The sequence below is a fragment of the Aedes aegypti genome, chromosome 3 (assembly GCF_002204515.2).
Source record: "Aedes aegypti strain LVP_AGWG chromosome 3, AaegL5.0 Primary Assembly, whole genome shotgun sequence".
In the NCBI taxonomy this organism is placed as follows: Eukaryota; Metazoa; Arthropoda; class Insecta; order Diptera; family Culicidae; genus Aedes; species Aedes aegypti.
Genome location: NC_035109.1, coordinates 243,840,475 through 243,861,430, shown reverse-complemented (window position 1 = coordinate 243,861,430; position 20,956 = coordinate 243,840,475). Strand labels below are relative to the sequence as shown.

The 20,956-nt window shown below is 39.4% G+C and overlaps 1 protein-coding gene across 3 annotated transcripts in view; it reads left to right on the top strand.

The window, feature by feature from the left end:
* Positions 1 to 20,956, top strand: part of LOC23687932 (beta-glucuronidase) — a 76,440-nt gene that overhangs the window by 20,119 nt on the left and 35,365 nt on the right. The window contains exon 1 of one of the 3 annotated variants that reach the window (XM_021855058.1): positions 14,534 to 14,891. The exons of the other annotated variants lie outside the window; for them this stretch is intronic. Within the exon in view, the coding sequence (XP_021710750.1) occupies positions 14,762 to 14,891 (130 nt within the window). The 5' untranslated portion in view covers positions 14,534 to 14,761. Of the gene's footprint in view, positions 1 to 14,533; positions 14,892 to 20,956 lie in introns of those variants that run through there. 3 annotated transcript variants of the gene reach the window in all.

Sequence of the window (20,956 nt, the reverse complement as noted above, 5' to 3'; positions counted from 1 at the left end):
GATTTTGTATAACACGTGGAAGAATATTGATTGATCAAAACCACACTGTACTATGGGGGATCCCCATTCAACCAGGATGTCAAAAATATTTTTTGATTTGCATTTTTTCGTTTGTTTTTTTTTTTTTTATTTTTTTTTATTTTTGCGAGGTATGATTTACATTTGTGAAATATGACAATTACGGGAAATTGTAAAATTTTATACAAAATTATAAAAAATGGATGTGTTTCTATTCATTTCATGTTCAGTTTTCGGCATGTTTGTTGAAATGGTGGAGAAGTGGTAGTAATGATATATGGGCTCAACAAGCAATTTATTTGAATTTTTGAAAAAACTATAATAAAAATCATAGAAAGCGAAAGGAAGGTAATCTCAACGTTCCAGTCGTCGCACGGTTTGCCACCGTCAAAACCACCGCGCTGCTGTTGTGAACGAAAAGTGAGATTTTTTCAGCGGTGTTGTACAAATACAACAACACGACGACTGAAGTGTTAAAAAACCCTGGACATATTAAATGGTTTTTCTTTCAATTCAAATAATAACACCACTGTTTTTTATTATTTGCCTTTTTCTTTTTATCACAGAAACTTTACAACACTATTATCTTTAGTATTAGCATTAAGCAATTCGAACAAATTCGTAGGTGGTGCAGTCCTAGACCGTTGTATGTGAGTTGCCTCCTTCCCGTTCGTTACCAAAGTCAAGGATTTGGGACCAACCCTTGACTCTTATACAAGACTGACGCATCCTCCAACAGTCGAGAGCTGTCCTGGCTACGTCCTTGAGAATGCTGATGAATGGGAAGGAATGATTAATTGAACACCTACTTAAGAAAGAAGCAGATAACTCTACAACCTTTCATAGGTGTTACGGGATATTGTGGAATGTTAATGGGAATTGAAAGGCCATAGGATACATTTGGTAGACGTTCTGGCACATATAAATAATATTTGGGCATTGGTTTATATTGGAACAAACTCACCGAATTCTGCGTTTGAAACCACTCTGCAATTCACCTCCAATCGACCGCCCAAATAAAACATGTCTACACACGGGTTTGTGTAAAGTAAACGGTTCTGATGGCATGGATCGCATTCGCAAAACACGGGACTGCTACGAAAATCGACAAAAAAAAAAAAAATCATTCCGACAACCATAATCCGAACTCGCTTGCTTGGACTATAAGACGCGCACTGTCCAGCAACTACGAAAACCGAGAAAAAAAATCATTCCGGTGAAGCACCAAACGAACTTTAGCTTAGCTTAGCTTAACTTTGACTGACTACACTCAATGGTTACTATTCCGTGATTGACCGAAGTCAGTGAAGATGCACAAAGAATCAACTAGCAGTTCGGTTGGGATTGGCCATAATCTCCTTCAGTGTGCATAATTCAGTGCCTCTATTTATACAAGGTCAATCACGGCACCGGTCACGTCCTTGCAGTCAGGTGGGATTGGGGGAAGGAATGTAAGTGTGTAACCTTTGCTGTTTGGAGACCGTATTTGCCTCTGCATCTCCATAAAGGTCACTGGGAGGGATGTTTGTTAATGGGAAGGATCGTTGGGTTACAGGATTTACTTTGATTAACGATTAGACCATGGTATACATTTTTCGTGAGATATAAACATGCTTTTGAATATAATATTTCAATAGATATGAAAAATTATGAAGTAGAAAAAAATAATGTCGACACTTGAAGTGACGAACCACTCAAACCTTATTGAACAAAAAGCTCAACACAACATTCTAGCTGTCAGGATGAGAGCACGTGTAACCATGTTCCACTGATATGAAAAGAAATAAAAACTCGACTGGCTGGACAAACGCAGAACACGCTTATGCCGACACTCACAGTGATGATTCATAGTTTTTTGGAAAAACATATTTACTTCATACATATTTTACTGTTTTGGAATAGAAGCATGAAACGAGTTCACCAATTGATTCTACATCCTCGATTAAGCAACCGCAATCCACTTTCGGCTTTAGTTACTGCATACGGACTCATTCTGGCGACGCGCAAAACAAACTCCATAGAAACTATGCAACACTATTCTTCAAAAATTGAAGAATTTTACCGAGCGCCCACGTTTTGATGATGAACATGACGCAACACTAAACTATTCCACTTTGCAATCAGCTTAAATTTATTTTCTCAAACCGGTTTAATATCCACTTTTTTACTCTCCAATTTATATAACTTATCTTTTAAGTTATATCATAGACGGGGTTGGTGCTCTAATGGCTACCGCTTCTCATGGGTTTAATCCCAGGCCCGTGCCTTTCTTCGTACTTTGAAGTTGTATCTTTCACATGCTTCGATCTACCATTCTTAATATATCACAGTTGACCTATCATAGTTCATAGCATTTGCTAGAACCCGAGACGGACAGAAATAAACCGTTTCCCTACGCTGCAATTCTTTCATCATTATAGCACGCCTTTCCTTACGCCTGATACATAAGCAGTATGCTAACCAAATCAGCAAGTCTCTCTGCCATATAAATTACCCCTTCCCGCATGAACTGGCATAGACGCAGTGGCATATACGGTCTACCGTGGTAGCCAGTTGAATGCATCATCAACTCCTTTCTCTTCCCCTCATTGGTCTGCATTCTGGCGTGGCAGGCACCAGAGTGGATTTAAATAAGAGTGGCGTCAATGTCAAAATTGGAACAGCGGCGAACTGTCATCTCCATACAAATCCGCGTTCCAATCGAGTAGGAGACCTGTCAAAACTGGAACATGACGTCACTCTTGTTTATAGGCACTCTAGCAGGCACCATTGCACAGTGGTCCAGGAATCAGTTTTACGCGGAAAGATGCATTTTGCACTTTAGAATGAAACATTAGACGAAAACGGTCTTGTACAAAGTTGTTTGTATTAGTAAAGCCCTTCGTTTGGTGTTATTGAAAATTAGGGTGGTCCACGTTTTCATTGAAAATGGTGTAACTAACTTTCTTATTTGTAGAAATTGTATTATACATGCTTCGGCAAAGTTGTAGACCATTCAATTTCAAGCAATTTTGCTTAAAAAAGTTTTTTTGTATTTCTTAAATTGACCGATTTAGAGCTTTTTTCCTACGGTGACGATGGTCCGAGCAAAATTGGTTTTCTGGCTCTAGCGTTTTAAATTCTAATATCTCATCAAAGTAGTCTACGAAGCACTTTTAGAGCTTTGAAAAAGTGCGTTATTTGGTGAGTAAAGAAACTCGCTATTCTCTTCCGTTTAGGAGTTATTGTAGTTTTTCTCTCAAAAACATGCCTACTTTGATTGTGAATATCTCTGCTTGGGGCTAACATAAAAAAATTTTTGACGGCATTCGAAAGCCAAAACAAAATGGTATATTACAGTCGCCTCTCCACATCTCGATATCGAAGGGACCATCGAGATAGGGAGAGATCGAGACAAAGAACACTAATTTAATGAACACTAGATTGAAAATCACTTCGTTACTAGGAAAATAATAAACAAACAAACTTCATTTCAAGTTTCCAAATTGTTCTGAATCGCTTAAATCTGATCTAGTAACCTTAGATAATGTTCATATCGACATATGGAGAGAAAATTGGGAACAACAAATCACCAGGAACACATCGAGATATGGAGATATCGAGATATGGAGAGAGAAATCGTATGCAGAATGAAGGGACTGAAGCATTCATCGACATAGGGAGAGATATCGAGATGTAAAACATCGAGATGTGGAGAGTCGACTGTATATCAAAAAATTACAGATGTGTTATTTTTGTAACTCTAATAAAATGCCTTGAAAAACAAATATTTTTTTATCACAAAAACTTTAATAATTTTTAAAATAAAATAGATATCAACAATTTTTTTGCATGAAAATTTGCGTTTTATTAAGTTCTTAAAGTCGTTAATAGACTACTTTGACTAGAAATCTGAAATAAGAAAGAAAGGGCTCTAAAACTATTTTGCAGATTTTCATAGTATGTATTTCTTCATTATTTTGCATTTTGAGCATGAGAATGAAATTTTAGACAAAAATGATCTTCTACAAAAATTGTTTCAAAAATGTAAGCTTTCATACTGTGTCATTCAAAACTAGGGTGGTCCACAATATCACATAAATAATATACTCATCTTTTTATTTGCAAAAATGAAATGAAAGCTTTCAAACATTCTTCATATAATTTAATTTAACATCAAAAGGAGAAGTAACAGCGCGATTATCCAATGTTTCACTTATCACTGTTTTTGTTGGTGCCCACACTTATTCTAGTTTTTCAACAATATCATTATTTTCAGAAGCACTGACACTTAAATAATCTATTTAAATATAAAGTTCAATTGTCAGTATTAGGTACTAATTGATGCCGAAGAAATCAAGTATTTTTTTGTTTGTGCTCAACAAAGAGCGATTGATGTTTTCTATAGGCATCTATTGGAGTAATATTATTCCGAAACTCAAGGTGGCGGTCGTGGTTATGAATAAAGAAGAGACACCGACACGTTAATGTTCCCAGTGGACGATTTGCCCTTTGAAGGAAGCACCACACTAAACAACGGACTAGCATGCAACACCCAGTGGCACAATCAAAATACATTTCTGACGAAAAGTTTTCCAGACTGAAGCGGGTATCGAACCCACACCCCTTAACTAACCGCACGGCCACGAAGCCCACAAAAATGACAAACTTTAAAAGTTGCAAGAAATTATCTGCGGGACATGTTTGTTGAAGTTTCAAGCTTCAATTCTATCTTAGCGGAAGTGTGGGGAAATGCGAGTAAAAAAACCTCTTGACTATTAAAATTCAAATTAGGCATAATTTTCTAAAATTTTCAGGTTATTTCATTTTAATATTTTTCTATTAGTGATATGACATTATTTAAATAGTCCAGCTTATACAAAAACCTTTATGGGAACGTATTGAGATGAAGATCATGAAGTTTTCAAGACGCTCGAAAAATCATGTTTTTTTTTTACTGACAATCAATATTTTTAATTTACTGTTTTTTAACTTTCATGTAAACTAGCAAGTTTTTATTCACTTTCAAATAAGAAGGAGTCCATGTTCCCCGAATATGAAGGATTTTTTTTTAATACATATCGAGTTGTGGAGAGAAATTTTCCTCACATGTTACTAGTGGCGACATCGAGTTATGGAAATAGTATGGTGAGCATGATGTATGGAACCGAAATCCATCGAGTTATAGAATGTGTAATTATGGAGAGTCGCCTGTATCTTCCATTTGGTTATTGTACCTCGTTTGAAAACTGTTATAAAATATTGACATTAATATATCAAAGACAAATATACAGAGAATTTAAACTATTTCTAACTAATTGACTTACTGATTGTGGGGACCTGGATTATTTGCCCTTTTTGTTCCCTCTCAAAGCCGGCCCTGGTTGCAAATTTTTGCAGGGAAGCTGCGGATTCAAATTAAAGGGTGTCCACGATGAAATTGCCACACTATGAAATTGCTCTTACTTTTTAACCGTTGGGTAGAATTTAATGAAAATTTGGGTGGATTTAGTTCATAGTGCATTATTTACATCCTGCAAGTTTTGAAGTCCTGTGATCAAAACTCGAAAGAACGAGCTGTGCGTGATAGAATCTTGCGCATTCATCACGAGAACAAGGATCTCTCACATCGTTCCATCGTTGGGAGTCGCGAATTCCACGGTGTCGCGAGTGATTAAGCGGTTCGAGGAACGATTAACCACCGATCGGAAGCCCAGAAGTGAAGGAAAAAGTAATCCGTACAACACCAAAAATCGCAACCACGAAGTTGGGACCTTCAACCGAAACCCGAACGCCTCCGTTCGGGGTGTGGCTAAGAACCTGCACCTAAGCCGAAGTTTTGTCCAGAAGGCCAAGACTAAGGCTGAGCTTCGAACGTTCAAAGTACAAAAGGCTCCTAATCGCGACGAGAAGCAGAAGTAGTCCGCCAAAACTCGTGCCCGGAATTTGTACCTCAACATGCTGACGAAACATGAATGCTGCATCATGGACGATGAAACATATGTGAAGGCCGACTTCAAACGACTGTTTTCCACGGCCAAGGATAAGTTCAGCGTTCCGGAGCATGTCCGCACTCAGCAGATGTCCAAATTTACGAAGAAATTCCTGGTTTTGCAAGCCATCTGCACGTGCGGGAAGTGGAGTGCACCTTTCGTGACCCAGGACAAGATGGACGGACAGGTGTACATGAAAGAGTGCCTCCAGAAGCGGCTGCTTCCTCTCCTGAAGGCCCACAACGTCCCAGCAATCTTCTGGCCGGATTTGGCCTCATGCCACTACTCCAAGGACGTGCTGAAGTGGTATGCGGACAATAAGGTCAATTTCGTGCCGAAAATGTTCAACCCTCCCAAAACTCCGGAGCTCCGCCCCATCGAGAAGTACTGGGCGATTATGAAGCACCACCTTCTTAAACGACCTAAGGTAGTGAAGACAGTCGAGGAACTGAAGAAAGTATGGGTTTACATGCAAAAAAAACGGTTGATTCACAGGTTGTGCAGAATCTTATGGCCGGGGTTAAGGCCAAGGTGCGGGTATTTGAGTATGGACTGTAAATAAAATACGAGTAAAATGGTAAAATGAAACTTGAATTTTGCGAATCAATTTTGTGTGTGGCAATTTCATCGTGGACACCCTTTACGGCTATCCCACAATGTAGGGCGCACTTCATCTAAGGTAAAAAGGTGTAATACGCCCCCCTTAAGGAAAAACTGCTCTGTCGCAGTAGCAAATGCATCACTTCTAAAGTTTTCTATGTCAATGTGTTGCTTATTTAGTTGGTCATACTATGCACGCACCTTTCTCTTTCCAGATTGCTTCAAAAAAGTGTACAAGATGTTTTTTGTGAACGGTCCCAATGTTTACGTTTAAAAACAATTCGGGCAATATGCCCCTCTCATAGAAAAAAGCTCCACAGCGTTGAAGAAATGTTTCCAAGGAGAATTCCATCCTGCTAGTCTTAAAAGAGTTCATTAGCAGTCGTCTTCCGGTAAAAGTTTTTGTGTTAAGTACAATAGTAAAGAATGAGCTTCATTCACCCTGAGGCTTGCCTATTAAAAGCAAAATTTTAAACCAAAAACCTGATTTTCGATATTTTTAGAATTTCTATTGATTGTTTACACTTTTCAAACAACATATTGTTCGTTTAGTTGAGGAATAGATTATCGTGCACATCTTCAACGAGGAAAAATAAATACTCACACGTCAGTGGCACTTTCATAGAAGCACGCACCTTGCATTCAATGTACAATCCAACATAATGCGTTACATGTGCGTTACTTGTTGGTTTTGTTAGCTACGACGCCATCCAATATATGGCAAACATGGTGGGAGAATATTATGGTGGGACAAAATTATTTAGGTGTGAGTCTATTGGAGGGCAAAATCCTCAATATATGTGGAACATCATTTTTTCGCGAATATTTAAGATATGTAATCATATCTACGTGTGAAAGAAGTCTCAATCCCGTGACAATGAAGAGGGGCGTTACCCTACACGGTGTCCCTGTTGGTCATATATCGTATAGATGGAGTGCCCGTAGCTTACGAAATTTGAATTACAAACAGTCAAATCTCTCGAAACATTCTGCCCAGCAAAATTTCTCAGATGTCATCCGATCGGCTCAGGCGAAAAATGTTCATTTTATGTTTCAGCCATAAATGAAAAATTATGGTGACAAACTGCCGAGAAATGTCTGTGGGTAAAAAGTGCCATCGTCTAATAGGCAGGCTTGACTAAAACTTCTCTACGATGCAAAAATGAGGAGTAAAAATTGCACTCAAAATTTTCAACACAGATAGATCCTCAAACGATTCCAGTGAGAATGCAAAAACTATGCGAGGATTATTTCTGATATTTAGACTGTTTTTCTTGTTGCTATACTCACCTTTACTCACACTTCAAACGCACTCTTGAGTGTCCCGTCCGAATAAAATAGCGCTCGTGAAGTTGTGATGGCACTCTTTTTTGAAGGAGTTTCGCTCTGTTGTGTTTTGTGCATCTTCAAAGAGACAAAAGCAACACGCTGATCTAGAGTATGTCACCAAACTCTAATGATGTTGAGGAATGTTATCAAGCCTGCTAATAGGAGACTTGATTGTAACTGATTCCTTTTGTAAAAATGTGACCTACCATGCGTCCACATCGTTTTCTCTTCGTTGGAGTGAACTCATTGTTGTATGCTACGTGTACTCTACGTGATACCAATTAGCGTCCTACATGGGAGGTTAGCTGTAATGTTTTCGGCCGTTACGCAGTGTACGCATCGTAGCCGGTTCGATGTTTGTCCATCGCCTATTCATAATAAATGTGTGAATCAGACGCCGGCCGGCCGGTGCGTGGGATAAGGGAACATTTAAAAATGACGTCCATTATTTGGAGGAGGGAGGTGTCCACGAAAGAGTGACAATACGTGACGAAGGGTGGAAGGTGGGTCTAGAATTTCCGAAATATAATGGACGTGATTTTATGATATTCCCTAAGTGTATGCAGTAAAGTATTGTTAATTGATTAGCCATTACTCGCTCAATTACGGCAACAATAACGAAGAAAGGGTAAAGGTGACTTTCATTTGCTTATGAAAAGAAGCCTTTTTAGTCCCAATTTTCGAACAAATACGTGAATATTGAGGTTTCATGGTTTGTTATGATTAATCGACAATAATAAATTGTGCTCAGATTCAAATATGTATTACATTAGTAAATATGGTACAATAATTGAAAAAAGACAAAGGTTGCACGAAGAACTAAGTAAGGACATCCGCACTCAAAAATATTTTGAAATCTTGCAACATGTGTGTGTTTTTTTCCTCATATGTTATGTACGTTGGTAATTTCTATACCGATAAATCTGAAAAAGTAGTTTTTGCCAACCATTTTTCTTTCCATACAAATTGTATGGGAGCTAAAGAAAAACAAGCCCATCTCTTACGAACAAGTTTTTTTTCTCTGTTGAACAGAAAACCACATAAAAATATCGTTGGCAAGCTTGGAAACAGTATAATTAACTCGAAACAAGTGACATTACGCACTTACAGCCCTTTGCGTTTGGGCAACTCAATTGAAATTCCTTATACTGTGGGTTTGTAATCAGCAGCGTCCCACATTGCAAGATAGCTGTACATGAATGACGTTCCCATTGGTTAAGTGGAATCAACCAACTGATCAACGACGTGACTGATTTCAACAACACAACACATTGCATAATTTAGAATGTATGACAATTTCGATTTGTGATTTATTTTATTTCGAACAATAAGATTGACAAACAAACGATAAGCAGTGTCAACCCTCTCTTGATATTTTTTTGAAAGTCGATGTAAGCAGAATGGTTAACAACTTGAAAATCAATCAAATCAATAATAAATCAATAACCAGATTTTCTTATAGTTTTCCAAAACTTCAGCTCGATAATTGGTTTTGAATATTCCTAAATAATTTCGAAGCTACCTTCATAAGTATTTTCCATCATTCTAATCTTGCTCGAGAATGGCTGGAAAGGGTTCGTTTTTATCTTACTAGATTACACTCCGTTTATCGGTATTGATATTGATAGATAAGGGTTTTATAAAGGTATTTTGTTGTGCAAAAATTGGTGGAAGCTTCTTCTGTCGTCACTTTTGCTCCGATAATGTTGACTAATAAGACCGACAGAAATACAGTGACTTACCATAAATCCTGCTTACTGTGCTGTGTTTAATTTACGTACTAAATTGGAAAATATCAGGAATATTCTATTTTGGATCGCATATTTATTTCAGATTTTACATTTTTCTAAGTAAAACCAACAAAAAATGCTTGATGGCATATTTTTTAAATTTTCAAAAACTATCACACAATTCTGAAGCTATTGTAAATTGTAAAATTAAGTTAGTTCATTTATTACATTTCTAACGTTTTTTGGAAGTTTGTTGGAAACAAATGTTATTCCGAATAATACTGTTCTGAACAATACTATTATCATGAATTTTCATTGCTCCATAGTAGAAAATTTTAGATTTTTTTTTCTCCGTTTAAGAGAAGTTATGACTTCTCATTCTATTTTTTTAATTCTCGCTCTCTTGCCCAAGTAACACCTTGAAAAGTACTTACAAACATCCCTGCCAGTAACCTTTGTGATTAACATGGTCTTAAAATAGCAGAGGTTACGCACTAATATTCCTTCCTCCAATCCCACCTGACTGCATGGACGTGGCCGGCGCCGTTATTGACCCTGTTTAAATAGAGGCACTGAATTTTCCACACTGAAGAAGATTATGGCCAATCCAAGCCGAACATCTAGTTGATTATTTGTGCATCTTCATTGACTTCGGTCAATCACGGAATAGCAACCATAGATATGTGTAGTCATTTTAAGCTAAGCTAAGTATTCCGTGAACAGTTCAAAAGAGAAAACTTGAAAACAAAATCCCTGATGAAATTTCATGAAGAATTTTTTCCAGAGATATGAAATTGCTTCAAAATTCTTTGAAAGAATTTCTGATAGGATGTTTAAGAATGGAATACGTTCTTCCAGGAGTAATTGTGAACATTTCTGATAAATTTTCTTTAAAAGTATCTCAAAACCCAAACATAAGTGGATTCTTCTTTGAGGATATATCTCGGAGTTAGCTTTGGATGTTTTTTTATGAGTCTTTATTTAGTAAGAGTAAGCATATTGAATTGTATTACATCATTTTGGAAAACTTTTTTCAGGAAAGGAGTCTAGGGGGAAATCATGAACTTATTAAAGGCAGAGAATTACAGGATAATTGCAAGCAGCAATCCTTAAGACATATCTTGAGAAATTACTATAGATACCGTAGTAGAAATAGATAACTTTCAAGGAACTCTTTTAAAATATTTAGTAAAATACACAACTGAATAGTTTGAGACATTCCGATTGAAATTCCTGGACGAGTTTTTAACGAATATATTTAGATTTGACTGAAAGTACCATCGTTCCAATTGCTAGACAAATATATGGAGAAATCCTAAATAAATCTTAATGTGTTTGAAGGTAGCTTGTAAAAATCATTGCAAAGATTCTACCTTCACGAATCTGCTCGAAGAATATCACAAAGATTCCTTTTGTATCCTTCTCGAAGAATATCACAAAGATTCCTTCTGTTCGCAAAGAATAATGAGAGAATTCCTACATACATGTTTTGAGGAGGTTTGGAATAACTCATTCTGAATTTTTGGAAAGGTTTTGGATTTTCAGAATGAATTATTCGACAAAATATTTGCTGAAAAAGAAATTCCTGGCAAAATCCTAAGAAAAAAACATTTAGAGGAATTTCGAAAGAAATACCCCGAGAGATTCCTTGACGAATCCATCGTCCGTTCTTGCTCTTGAATCAGATTTTTTAATAAAAAAAAGAAAAAAAACCTTTTTTTTAAGTTTTATTTTTGATGAATTCTAGGAATTTAACAGGGCCAATTTTATACCAATAATAATGACGAAGGTAATCTGTTAAATTTATTTTTCGACTACGGCATCTCGCTGAAACCACCCACTCCTCCCCCACTGGCTACACCCATGGATGATGACAATAGTTGGTAAAGAAAGACACTCGAATACGTTCTAACTCAGCGGCTCTCGATTTATGTTATAACGATAAGCCGTAGTTCTACTTGTAACGATCTGAGTTGCGAAAGAACACAGTGAAATGAGCTGTTTCATTACCAATTAACAGTGGGAAATGCAGTATCACGCTCATTTTCTACGGAGTTTTACATGGGCGCCTGTGATGTTTTTAACTGTGGGGGCTCTCTGAAATGTACGAAAATTAGGGTTTATTTTATAGAAAAAATTCATGATATTTATCGCTAGTGGTTCGATAACCGTGTTAAACCCAAAGCTTACACGATTACAGCACGCCACTGGCCACTCACTGATTGCAACAACGACGGCAACGTGGCGACGAAGCGTGCTGCGCCGCCGACGATAACAAGTTAACCGCCTTGTCAGAGTGAACACGATGTTCCTCAGACCGTTATTTTCAGAAAAAAAACTCCATCAAATCTGAGCTCACCAGTCGTTTTTCATAGCTAAGCTGCATGTCTGGTAAAAAAAAAACGTTTGACCCGTTCTGACGTTTCGCACTTTTTATGAAGAAGGTCCACAATATCAAAGGAACCTGAAACGGGTTTTCATTCACCGTGCTTAACAGAAGAAATATGCCATTAAAAATTGATTTGAGGTTTGTTTGTTTAGTTATTTGTAACCTCTGGGCAGAGTTTGGGATAAAATTGACATAGTTTTGAATTACGCCCTTTCGAGGCGCGTTTGCGTTTTGCGATAGCCGCCGAGTTCTACCGCAGCTGTCAAAGTTCTACCGCAGGCTTCGAAATCATTCTATCATTGAAGCAAACAATTCAATCAAAGTAAAGCTTGAAAGAGAAAGCGATATGCAAAACACCAACAAACAACAATCATCAAGACGGTATCCAAGGTATCATTGAAGCCTACTGATGATTTACCAGTGCAAATCAGTGATGTGACAGCTGCGGTAGCTTTCGGTTGAACCGTAAAACGGAAAGTTTTCTCTGAAATTGCAATAATTATGCATCTAAAGGGTGTCCACGATGAAATTGCCATACACAAAATTGATTCGCAAAATTCGAGTTTTCATCCGATTGCCATCAATCTTTTTTTGGGATTGAAAAATAACTATTAAACTTCATTTTACCATTTTACACGTATTTTATCTACAGTCCATACGCAAATGCCCGCACCTTGGCCTTAACCCCAGCCATAAGATTCTGCACAACCTGTGAATAAACCGTTTTTTGCATGTAAACCCATACTTTCTTCAGTTCCTCGACTGTCTTCACTACCTTAGGTCGTTTAAGAAGGTGCTGCTTCATAATCGCCCAGTACTTCTCGATGGGGCGGAGCTCCGGAGTTTTGGGAGGGTTGAACATTTTCGGCACGAAATTGACCTTATTGTCCGCATACCACTTCAGCACGTCCTTGGAGTAGTGGCATGAGGCCAAATCCGGCCAGAAGATTGTTGGGACGTTGTAGGCCTTCAGAAGAGGAAGCAGCCGCTTCTGGAGGCATTCTTTCATGTACACCTGTCCGTTCATCGTGTCCTGGGTCACGATGGGTGCACTCCGCTTCCCGCACGTGCAGATGGCTTGCCAAACCAGGAATTTCTTCGTAAATTTGGACATCTTCTGAGTGCGGACATGCTCCGGAACGCTGAACTTATCCTTGGCCGTGAAAAACAGGGTGCCGGGGATCTGTTTGAAGTCAGCCATATGTTTCGTCGTCCATGATGCAGCATTCAACTTTCGTCAGCATGTTGAGGTACAACTTCCTGGCACGGGTTTTGGCGGACTAGTTCTGCTTCTCGTCGCAATTAGGAGCCTTATGTATCTTGAACGTTCAAAGCCCAGCCTTAGTTTTAACCTTCTGGACAAAATTTCGGCTTAGGTGCAGGTTCTTAGCCACATCCCGGGTTTCGGTTGAAGGTCCCAACTACGCGGTTGTGATTTTTGGTGTTGTACGGAATACTATTTCCTTCACTTCTGGGCTTCCGATCGGTGGTCAATCGTTCCTCGAACCGCTTATTCACTTGCGACACCGTGGAATTCGCGATTCCCAACGTTTTAGCGATGGAACGATGCGAGAGATACTTGTTCTCGTGATGAATGCGCAATATTTTATCACGCACAGCTCGTTCTTTTGAGTTTTGATCACAGGACTTCAAAACTTGCAGGATGTAAATAATGCACTATGAACAAAATCCACCCAATTTTTCATTAAATTCTACCTAACGGTTAAAAAGTAAGAGCAATTTCATAGTGTGGTAATTTTATCGTGGACACCCTTTAAAGAGGATATTGAGATATGGAAAGTGAGAATCTATACAGGATTAAGGGACCAAATCAAAAGCGTCGACTGTATCTTGCATTAGGTTTTTTTAGAATTGTTGATTCGCAGCGTTCGTGAATCTTCTCTTGCGGCACAATATACAAACGCACAATTTCAGAAATTGAACCACAGTTTTCTGTGTTCACACGTGTAATAATGCTCAAAATGCTCTAAGCTTAGAAGCATGCTTTATCCCAGTCGGGGTGGAATGCCAGACATTAGAAAAATAATAAAATGTAATCTTACGTTGGAAAAATGTATTTGTTTGGTTTGGTTTACTTGCACTTACGAATAAGTATCCTATGGCCCAATAAATTTAAAAAAAATATCTTTTTCGTATAATTTTGCATCCATTTGAAATGTTAGTTTTCATCATACTTGATAGGATTCATTGAACCTGTCGACATTTTAAAAGGAACATAAATTTAAAATTTGAAAATAATGTTTACGATCCCTCGGTGGATTTTTTTTTGAAACGGTCAAATAAAAGCTGAAAATCTATATTTTCTGAATGGCGAAAGTTTTGGCGATGCCTATTATTTGCGATAATATTATTCACCGGACACACCGTGGGAAGGCGTCGCCCGTCGTCGTCGCAGATAAAAATACAGCTGCATCCTACAATCGACCGCGTGCGGCGTAAACGTCGAGATTGGGCACCTAGCACCCTTCGCTCGGGACTATCGCATGGACGCCTATCATCGAGGTGCTCTCACTTCCACCTCGCTGGAATCGAAACCTTTTTTTAGTTCAAATCGCGACTTCGCGCAATACGTCGACGTCGTTGTGGTGGAAGGTGTCTTCCGATCGGTTTCGGTTCCAATTGGATTCAAAGCAGTGAAACTTGAAAGCTCAGGATCATGACGACCTGATCGGTAATTGCTAATTCTGTACCTCGGAGACAGTATGGCAGCCGACGACGGAAGGTCTGACGAACGAGAACCGCTGTTGAAGAATCGCCGGCGAGCGCAGTTCCAAAAGCTGAGGGAAATACAGCGCAGCCACAACATGCGGTTGCTGGTGTCAGTACTAATCGGTAGGCTTTTCAATGTCAGGGTCGGTGTGATTTGCTTAGTGGCGGACTAAAGGTGCAACATTTAATCGGTGTGTTTTGCTCGGTGCGACTGTAGATCGCTGTAGTGACCTGTGGGAGAGTACACGTGCTTTGCTAACAGGTGCTATGCGTTGCTCTGAATCTAATAGCTCCGTGTTGATTTGGCATGTAGATTTTGTCTAAAGCTGTTCAACTTTGTAGGGCAGAGAACAGCAGAGTGATGGGAATATTTCCTATTATCGCTTGAAGTGTGTAATAGCGGAAATCTTATCTTGTGCTCTGAAAAGCGCCGTCAGGTGTTTTATAGATGATTGAGTAGTTTCTTTTTTTTTTGCGATAAAGCAATACAGATAAAGATCGCAATGTAAGTTGAAAGCAACTATAATATACAATGCGATTCAGTTTTCAATTGCTTTATTGCAAACAGAAATAATACGAAATGAAATATAGCTGTTTTTATTCCTCAAGGGAACGTTCATAAATTAAGGCACGCCAAAAATTTAGCCCACTTATCTCATATTTCATGTACGTGCATCGACTTTACCCTTGGTCTAAAACCCTTATCTCCCCGGAACCACTATACAGTATTTCTTCGGGGATTCGATCTGGCTGCAATTTGTCTGTTCAACGTCGGCCGGCCACACGCCTCAGCCATGTGAGACTTTTTTCGAAAAAATGCTACTGTGTTTGTTGGTGCGCTTGACTCCATTTCTCTGCTCGTCCGATTCCGGTTGGAGGATGGCTTCCGGTTTTCTGGCGCTCCGACGACTCAAGCCGGTGAAACGCTCGTACATAGCACCCAACGGTAGATCTATCCTACTCCGACAAAGATTTCCCCGGCGGCGGAAGATCTTTCAAACCGATACTATCCGGGCAGATGCCGAGGTCTGTCCTGTCCTGCGATTCCGGTGGAAGGAAGCTTCCGGTTTACAGGCGCCCCGGTGATCATTTGTCGGTATTGTTCCGCGATCTACTCAGCTACTCCTCGACGGAAAATCTAGCCTACTCTGACTCGATTGTGGTCGGCCAAGTGTCAGAGTCGGTTCTGCAATTCCGGTTGGAGGGTGACTTCCGGTTTTCCGGTGCTCTCTGCGTCTCGTTTTAACTGCTCTACTCGCGCTGTAAGGAAGACATTATTTGCACCACCATGCTGGTCATCATATTCCAAAGATCTGGATCGTTTACAATTCCGTATACCACACCTTCAGCGCTGAAGTACTCACCAAAAGCTATGCTGAATCTCGGGCAGTCGAAGACAACATGTGCTGGCGATTCTTCAATCTCCATACACTGACAGAAAGGTGAAGACGCTTGGCCGAATCGATGCAGTTACTGCTTGAAACAGCCGTGACCTGACAGGAACTGTATCCGGTGGAAGTTCACCATTTCCTGAATGGATTCTGATAAAAATCCTAGAAGGTTTCTAATTAAATTTAGGTTACTGATGAGTTTCCTGAAATCTTTGAGATGTTTCTCATGAGAATTCCAGAAAAAATTGTGTTATATTGGGGTTAAAGTCCGCGGCTACAAAGCAATGCCATGCTGAGGGTGTCTGGGTTCGATTCCCGGTCGGTTGACTTCTCTGGACATAGAGTATCATCGTACCTGCCACACGATATACCGTTTTGATTCATATTACGGACAGCTTCAAATTCCAGACACTCTCGTTTGTATGGGAAACATTTCACACGAAATGTTTCAATTTTCGCCGTCCAAAAGTTCTCATTTTCGAGGCTCGCTTTATTAGGTTTTTTCCATAAATATCATTGCAAATTTATAATGCCAAACTACCTTAGACGTCTCTTAAGTGGTTGAACGATTTCAATTGATGATTTGACTGTTCCATTAATGATTATCATGAGCTGTTCGTAATTCGAATCAAAGCGTCCGGAATATGAGGCAAAAGTGAGGGAGCGTCCAGAATAAGAATCATGAAAAGGCCACACGTTTTGATTTATTTAAAATTATTCAAGTTGTGGACGCGTATTCTTTACCCACCATCCGAAATTTAAGGGCTTCCGACGCTTGATAACGCTAAAAAATCATACAGAATGATTTATTTTGTATGGTCCAAGCTGGGTTATACTTCACAGTACCAAAAAATAATGTGATTTACGTCTTTTGGGATGCACATAAAAGAAGCGAGCCGTATGACGTAAATTTGTGTCGAATTTCAAAAACGTTAGTGTCTGATTCGGGAAAAGTCGATCACAGTTCCATCGTTTTCGTGTCCTTTAACATTTAAAATTACATTTTTTGATCAATACATCTTTAAGGACACGTTTTTGTGTCGTTCCACCACTTACATCATGTATCATTCAGTCATAACCAGAATTACGTCCAGAGTAATTTTCATTATTTTTAAGAGTGTTCACTGAGGCTTTAAGTGTCCGTAATATGAATCAAAACGGTACGAATGTGAAAATGGCAAAGAAAGCTCTCAGTTAATAACTGTGAAAGTGCTCATAAGAACACTAAGCTGAGAAACAGACTCTGTCCCAGTGAGGACGGTATCAGGTATCAGAAGGCCGGCTCCAAAGGCACGTTCCCCATCAGTTGGGAGATTTGTGCCATCGCCATATTTGAGCCTATTTCATCATCTAAAGGGAAGGGAAAGATGGGAAAATAGAAGTGGGGTCCCTTTAAGAGAGAAGATCGCATAAGCGAAATGAGACCATGTAGCTCCATACCACAATGGGTTCGAACAGCGCCCTAAAAAGGGCACTGCAAAACGCATGAGCGTAAAGAGAGCCTATATCTCATTACCACAGCGGGTTAAGAATAACAGAATGTCCTGAAGATTCAGGCTTCTGAATTCAGTTTCACTTAATAAGTGTTTACCAAGTAATTGGAATCGCATTAGCGCAAAAACTGAACAGTTACATATCAGGTAATATCACACACAAATGAGTCAGCACGCTGAATATTTGCCAATAATGTTAAGTCGGCAGTGGCCTGTCAATGCTCTGACCAAGAGACTGTAATTCTGCTTTGCGGATTTGTTAAATACTTCGCCACCCTTGGAGATGGCTCAGTAATGTACAATTTGGTTTGACGACATGACTCCAAACCTGAGAGAGACTCGCGAAGAGGAAAAATATCAACGTCATATGCAGCCCAGATTCCCCTCTCACGAAACGTCAAATGCAGCCCACCGTTTTTATGGCTGAAAAAGTGAAAAGTATTGTGTTCAAAGTAAACTGTTATTAAAAACCTCAGTCGGCGGAGCAGTTTTTTCCAAAGTTGCCGATAAATCTAAGCAGAAGATTAATTATTTCTAATGTCTGCTACGTTTGCTGGCATGAAATTTCACTCAAATGGCTATTTATGATTCGATGTGATGCAAACTTAATCATTTTTTGCTGAGAGGTTCATGTGAGGATTTGAACAGCATGCGCATAATTGGTATGCGCATGCGCATAATTGGTATGCACAAAGTGGAATAAGAAAAAAACTCAGCAATCACAGAAAAAGAAGACCGTCTTCGCGAGTCTCGTCTCAGCTCCAAACTATTCCAATATTGCTTGTACTGGGTGAAGACCCAGCACTTCGAAATTGGAATAGCAGGCCCAGGGCCATAGAAGTCATGCGATGCTCCATCGCGAGCAAGCGCATCAGCCAATTCATTTCCAGCGATCACAGTAGGCAAAAACCGACCCAAAATCGCACTTATTTCGTGCCGCTGATTTCAGGAGGTGGGAAGTAGCTATTTTCATTGAAAAACATGCGAGGAATCGAATGGTGCCATTTTCATTCACCGCACGCCATTGGAAGTACCTCATTTTGCCCCATTTTCCCCTTTCTGATATGAAAACTAGAGTTTTTAGGAGTTTATTTGCTTCTGCTGATGAAAATCGATGAATTATATAATTGAAAACCCATCGGCAAACCAAATATGTATATGAAACATAATATTTTTGGACAAACTTGACCAATGTACCAGTTTACCCCTTTTTCCCCTATAATTTAGACATTTGTTTGAATTTCAATAAATTCCTCAAAACTGACACTTTATTTACAGTTAATAACTCGCAAACCCTTCCATTAAAAGTGGACTGAGGGATATATCGAACTATGCGGACCACGACGAATAGCTCATTTTACCCCTTTTCCCCTAATATTTCTTTATATATGGCAGTTTTACGATACTTCATATTACTGCCGCCAGATTTTCAACTCAAACTACCAAATCCTTTCGCAATACAGTAAGTAAGAGCAACATATGCGTGAATCATGATTTTCAAACCATGATAAATGACTCATTTTGCCCCTTTTCCCCTATGATTAGCTATATACGAAGATTAACTATTTTTCAGAATACTGTATTTATGACCACCAGCACCAGCTCTACCTTCAAGCAATTGTGAGATCACTTGGAGCAAGGACAATTTTGTCCCAATTCACCAAAAGTGGAAACAACGAAGTGTGTGTAGATCTTCGATTCACTGGATTTTTCTCCAGTAGATCCAGTACCCATAAACGGTAAGAGGTCGAAAGTGCTTCTTGTTTGAGATATATGTGTAGTGGCGCAACGTCGAAAAGGGCCTCGAGCGCTGCTGTTGGAGTTGTAGAGAACGCACCAGACATCGCCATCAAGCACATCCTTTGGAGATGGCCCAATTTTGATTGGATTGTTCTCACTTCTCCCTTTTGAAATCAATGTGAGGTGTCCATGAAAGTTTGGAATCTAGAATGACTCCGACATACTTTACTTGATCAGTCACATTAATCTCAGTGCCAAAAAGACGTAAAGGTAGAATTCCATCGCGGTTGCGTCTTTCCGTAAAAAGAACAATAGATGTTTTATTCGGGTTAACCGAAAGGCCATATTGGCGACACCAACTCTCGACTACCTGAAGAGCACTTTGCATCAGGTCGAATAGGGTGCTTATGCACATACCAACTATCTGAGCTAGATAGTCGTCGGCAAATCCATAAGTTGGAAAACCACAATTATTGAGTTGCCTCAATAGCGTATCTGCTACGAGATTCCACAAAAGTGGTGACAAGACTCCCCCTTGGGGGCATCCGCAAACACTCAATTTTCGAATCGCTGCTTGACGCAATGTCGCGAAGAGATGTCGGTTTTTGAGCATTTGATGAATTCAATTGGTAATCATTGTAGGTAGCCCATGGTTTCGTGCGGCTTCCAATATGGTATCGAAAGACACGTTATCAATATCACCCTCAATATCCAAGAAAACATCCTAGCAGGTTTGCTTCTGAGCGAATGCTTTCTCGATATCGTATACAACATTGTGTAAAAGAGTCACAGTGGACTTTTCAGATTGGTTAGCATGTTGATTCACATGAAGAGGCATGTGATGATCGATAATGCGTTCCAGACATTTCACAAGAAAAGAGGTCAGACTGATTGGTCTAAAACTCTTTGCTTCTTCATACGACGCACGTCCTCCTTTCGGGATAAACTTTACAGTAATATCACGCCAGGATCTGGGAATGTACCCGGTAGCAAAATTGCTTACAATTAACTTTTACAAAACATATTTGATAAACTCAAATCCCTTTTGAAGCAGAACAGGATAAATCCAGATTTGAAAGGAGCAAAACTATTAAGTGCCCATTGCATCAATTCAGTCGTTACGATACTGCGAGCTGAGGCCAGAGACTCGTATCTACATGAAAAGACATTTGGTTCATCCGTAGATGCTATGTCCACACATCCGGGGAAGTGTGTATTGAATAAAAATTCTAAAACTTCTTCATCGGAAGAAGTAAAGTCACCATTAGGTAAGTGAAATTCGTTCACTTGGAAATCCTTTGATTTTGCAAGGATTTTGTTCAGCCGACTGACTTCACTCAAACTGGAAACATTTGTACAAAGGTTTTTCCAGCCGGATCTTTCAGCAGAACGAAGAGCCTTCTTGTAAGCCTTGCGAGCCGACTTGAACGACTCTGAGCCAGCTGAACGGCGTCTGTTCCAACTCCTTCTACATTGTTTCCTGAGTCTAGTCAGATCGGAATTCCACCATGGGGTCCCTCTTGTAGTCTTTACAGACCGCAGAGGACATGCTTCTTCAAAAGCT